This window comes from Belonocnema kinseyi, chromosome 2, assembly GCF_010883055.1.
Source record: "Belonocnema kinseyi isolate 2016_QV_RU_SX_M_011 chromosome 2, B_treatae_v1, whole genome shotgun sequence".
Taxonomy (NCBI): Eukaryota; Metazoa; Arthropoda; class Insecta; order Hymenoptera; family Cynipidae; genus Belonocnema; species Belonocnema kinseyi.
Window position 1 is genome coordinate 168,148,996 of NC_046658.1, and position 4,874 is coordinate 168,153,869.

At 28.4% G+C, this 4,874-nt stretch overlaps 1 protein-coding gene across 1 annotated transcript in view; it reads right to left on the bottom strand.

Moving 5' to 3' along the window:
- LOC117167454 overlaps window positions 1-4,874 on the bottom strand; it is a 131,805-nt gene that overhangs the window by 104,195 nt on the left and 22,736 nt on the right. The window contains exon 2 of the mRNA XM_033352409.1: window positions 3,304-3,515. Coding sequence (XP_033208300.1) covers window positions 3,304-3,482 — 179 coding nt within the window. The 5' untranslated portion in view covers window positions 3,483-3,515. The remainder of the gene's footprint in view (window positions 1-3,303; window positions 3,516-4,874) is intronic.

A 4,874-nucleotide genomic window follows, 5' to 3' on the forward strand; every position in this document is an offset into this window, starting at 1 on the left:
ACTGCACCATATATCTAGTCGGGAGTGGGGCTGACTGAAAACAGATGATTTGGAGCGATTCGCGCGCCATATGTTGGTCATTCTAAGGACTTATTGAACTACCCTCGTATTAAACTATGATACAACAATAAAATAATCGTTGTAGAAATAGGAAAGTATTATCATAAAATTAAATAATGATTTAATTAATTATACTGTAATAGTTACATCTACATTTTTGTTAAAAAATTGATTCAAAAAACTTTGTAGGGGTCATCCAGAAATTACATAAGCCGATTTTGGTGAAGTGTGGTGTTTCGTCTACATCTTAATGTTTCTGAATTATAAGATCCCATTTAAGAAAAATATTACTGAAAAAAATTAATTTTACGATATTACAAATTAGAAGAAATTCCATCAGAAATTCGATCTGTTCTAGCACAATTATTGCATTTTTAATAAAATCGATGAATTTTTAACCAAATATTTGGGTTTTTTCGAAAGAAATCAATTTTTACTCAAGAAGATTGATTTTTTACAAGAGAATTCATTTAATAAAAAAGTTATATTTTCAACAAAAAACAAGAGAACTTTCAAAAAATACTAAAATTCTTAAAAGAACTGAATTTTCAATTACAGTAATGAATCTTAAATTAAATAGTTGAATTTTTCTGAATTGCAAGATCCCATTTAAGAAAAATATTAACTGAAAAAAATTAATTCTACGATATTACAACTTGGAGGAAATTCCACCAGAAATTCGATCTGCTTTAGTAAAAGTATTTCATTTTTAATAAGATCGATGAATTTTTAACCAAATAGTTTTTTTTCGAAAAAAATGAATTTTTAATCAAGAAGATTGACCTTTTACAAAAGAATTAATTTTCAACAAAAGAGTTCAATTTTCAACCACAAACAAGAGAACTTTGAAATAATACTTAAAGTTTTAAAAGAAATTAATTTTCAATTTAAGTCATGAATCTGGAATTAAATAGTTGAATTAGCAATTAAAAAAAAAAAAACTTTTCATCCAAAATTTAATAATTAAATTTGCAATAAAAAATTAATTTTAAATCAAGAAGTTTAATTTTCTACAAAAAACGCCGAATTTTTAACCAAAAAAGATCAATATTTAACCAAAAATATAATAATTACATTGTACGTTGAACAATTAATTATCAACGCAAAAAAAAACAATTCTGAGCAAAATATTAAAATTTTCAATCAGAGAAATAAATGTTAAAATAAAATTAACAATCGTTAACAAAAAATTTAATTTTTACCCAATAGTGAATTTTCATTGAAAAATATAAATTTTGAACTAAAAAAAAAGGGTTTTCAACCAAAATTTGAGTACAACGTTAAACTTTGAATTGAAAAAATAAATTTTGACAGCAAAAAAGAATTGTTACTGCATAGTTGAATTTTTAACCTAAAAGATGAATTTTAAACTAAATAGTTGGATTATCAGCTAAAAACCCTGAATTTCCATCTAACAATAGAATAGTTGATATTTTAACCAAAAAATATTTAAATTTTAATTCAAGAACATTTTAATTCCACAAATAAGACAATTTTTCAACAAAATAGTTGAATGCTCAACCAAAAAAAAATAATCTTCAACTAAACAGTTGCATTTGTAACAAAAAAGATGAATTTTTAATCATGAAGATTAATTTTGCAGAAAAAAATGATTTTTCATAAAAAATGGAATACTACTGTAGTGATACTTTCAGCCAAGAAAAATGAATTTTCAACAAAAAAAGTTAAATATTTAACCAAACGAATCAATTTTCATTTGCAAAGATGACTTTGGAACCAAGAAGATGAATTTTCTACCAAGAAAGACAAATTCTAAGCAAAATATTAAAATTTTCAACCGGAGAAATAAATTGGAAATTAAAATGATTAATTTTCAACCGAAAAAATTAATTTTTACCCAAATAGTGAATTTTTTTCAAAACGATGAATTTGAAACCAAAACTGGAACCCATAGTTACATTTCCAATTAAAAAAAAAAGAAATTTTAATCAAATGAAAATATTTTTTAACAAGATAGTTAAATTTTCAACAACGAAAAAAGAACTTAAAAAACTTAAATTACTAAAATAAATGAATCATTAATTAAAGTAATGAATTTTGAATCAAATAGTCAAATTTTAAATTGAGAAAAATATTTTTTTTATCAAAAAAGGAATACTAGTATATTAATATTTTTAACCATTGAAAATCAATTTCCAACAAAAAAGGTAAATATTTAACCAAATGAATCAATTTTCTATCACAAAGATTAAATGAATTAGAGATGAATTGGAAATTCAAATGATTAATCTTCAACCTAAAAAGTACATTTTTACCCAAATAGTACATTTTCATTCAAAAATATCAATTTTGAATTAAAACGGATAAATTCTCGAACCAAACTGGAATGCATAGTTACATTTTCAATTAAAAAAAAATTTTAATAAAATAAAAATAATTTTTGACCAAATCGTTGAATTTTTAACCGAAAAGATTAATTTCAACCAAAATAGTTGAATTTTCAATCAAATAGCTAAATTGTTAACAAAAAACACGAAATTTCCATCTAAAATAGAATAATTAATATTTAAACCAAAAAAATTTACATTTGAAATAAAAAACAGTATAATTCAACAAAAAATACGATTTTTTAACACAATAGTTTTTTAAACAAGATGAATTTTTCAAAAGTTTGAACAATGATTTTTAACAAAATAATACAATTTTCCATCAAATAATAAAATTAAAAAAATTAGTTCTCTACCAAAAATATACCATATAACCATAAAGTCCATAAATAGTTATATTTTCTAATTGGGTTCTATTAATTCAGCTTGCCTTTAAGAGGACAAATGGGAAAAAGGCGGAAATGGGAAAATAAAGGAAACCCTTTAAAGTTTACGATAAATAAAATAAAAATTTTGATAATTTATAAAATAAAGAATAATAGTTTAAATAAAAATTTAAGTTCATTTTAAATACTTTGAAAATATTAGGTTACGAAACTGGAAATACTGAATACAGTAAAATCTGGATTTAGTGTCGATTTTGGGGCTCACGGTGATCAAAATTCCAGAGTCTCGGTACATTGCCTCTCTCCTGTTTCTCCGTTTCGTCACGCCTGAGTGAACACCGCACATCTCAAAATAATTTTTATTAAAGTTCCACTTTTATTTAATTAACCGAATTCTTAATTTTGATAAAATCTTGGTCAAATTTTGGGATTGAGGTGGGGCGGGGGCTCTACAAATTTCACAAAAAAACCTATACATAATTTGTTGATAAATCTTTATACGAACGTACCTGCAAGACAACCGGATAATAGAATCCGAGCAGGTCTCCTCCTGAACAATTTCCATAAAACCGCTGGATAATTTCATCCCCGAAATTTGCCTGGTACGTAAAGATCTCGAAGACGAGTTCCTCATCGCGAAACTCGTTGAAATCAGCAACAGAACCGTTAGGGATGATCCTGGTGTCATGGTTGTTCATCACAGAAACAGAGTTTTTTTCTTCTAAAAATCAAAAGATGTGGGCAATTCTCAGTAAAATTCAGATTTGATGTCATAGTTGTTCACTGGTGTTTAATGAAAGACTTAAGATTAGACTTAAGTTGAGAATACTCAACGTCGCGACGTTGAGTATTCTCAAAGCGCAGTTTTTCAGGAAAGGTCTTAGTAAATCCTGTTGTGACCTTCTCTGGACAACCGGCCGTGAAATTTGAGAGAGGCCATACATTTTGAAAAAAGTAATTCCTTTAAAGTGATAACTTGAAAATCAGTAAACCACATGTAAGCTACAAACTGTTATTTCAAACTGCGCAAACTCAGAAAAAAATCGTCCTTTCCGTTGAGTATTCTCTCGCTGAAGAGAGTATATAAGATTCATTTTCACATGAAAAAAAAAAGGAAATTGGACAATATTTTTTATCCATAAACTGATAATTCAGGTAAATTCATCTTTGATATCGAATTGTCCAAATAAAAAGGTCCCATCTCGGAGGAATCAAATAAGGGCTTAGGAAGCAGAATTGAGCGAGCGCTCGAGCAGCACTAAGGAGTGGGGATGACGCGCAGAAAACGTGAAGAAAGAGAAAATGGAATTCGTTCTCTCTTTCGTTGCGTTTTCCGCGCGTCATCCCCACTCCTGACTACTGCTCGAGCGCTCGTTTTGTGCTGCTTTCCGAGCCTTAAAATGAAAAGGTGCTTCTCGTGGAGACCAAAAGGTGCTAACTCCCATGGGATAAATTGAGGAGTTCTGGACAAGAAGGCGACATGCGCTCGAGAACGAGTAAAAATATTGTCCAGGCTGTGACGTCAGGTATCAAAAGTTAAATTCGAAATTTAAAAAACCCAAATATATAGTTAGATAGCTCTTGAAAAATGAACCAGAGTCTCCATTTACAGTTTTTCTCTCGGGCTGCAAATTTTCCAGTAAATAAATAAAAACTGACTTTTTTAAATTGAAAAAACCATGTTTTTTCACTTTCAACTCGCCGTAAGTAATTCGTTTATCAACTAATTAACAAATTTCTTTTTGAGTTTTATTCGTGACACTCTAGCGGAGGCTGAAGTATCCAAAAAGGGTCAAAAGTTAATTTCTAATGTTGTTTTTTTTTTAATCCGAATGAAAAACCACGTTTTTAGACTTTCACATTGAAAAAGTGAGCGAGGAAGTTTGAGCTACGACAAACTTTAAGCGAACGAATTTTCCGCCAATGTATTGGCCAACTTTTTCGAAAATCTCAATTCGATTTGATTTTTAGTTCCATAATAACATCGAGTTTATTACGAGCTCGCGACGCGACACCACAGGTTTTTTCAGGGGACGCCGCCGAAACGCTGACTAGTGCGAGCGAGTAGACAAAACAAAGG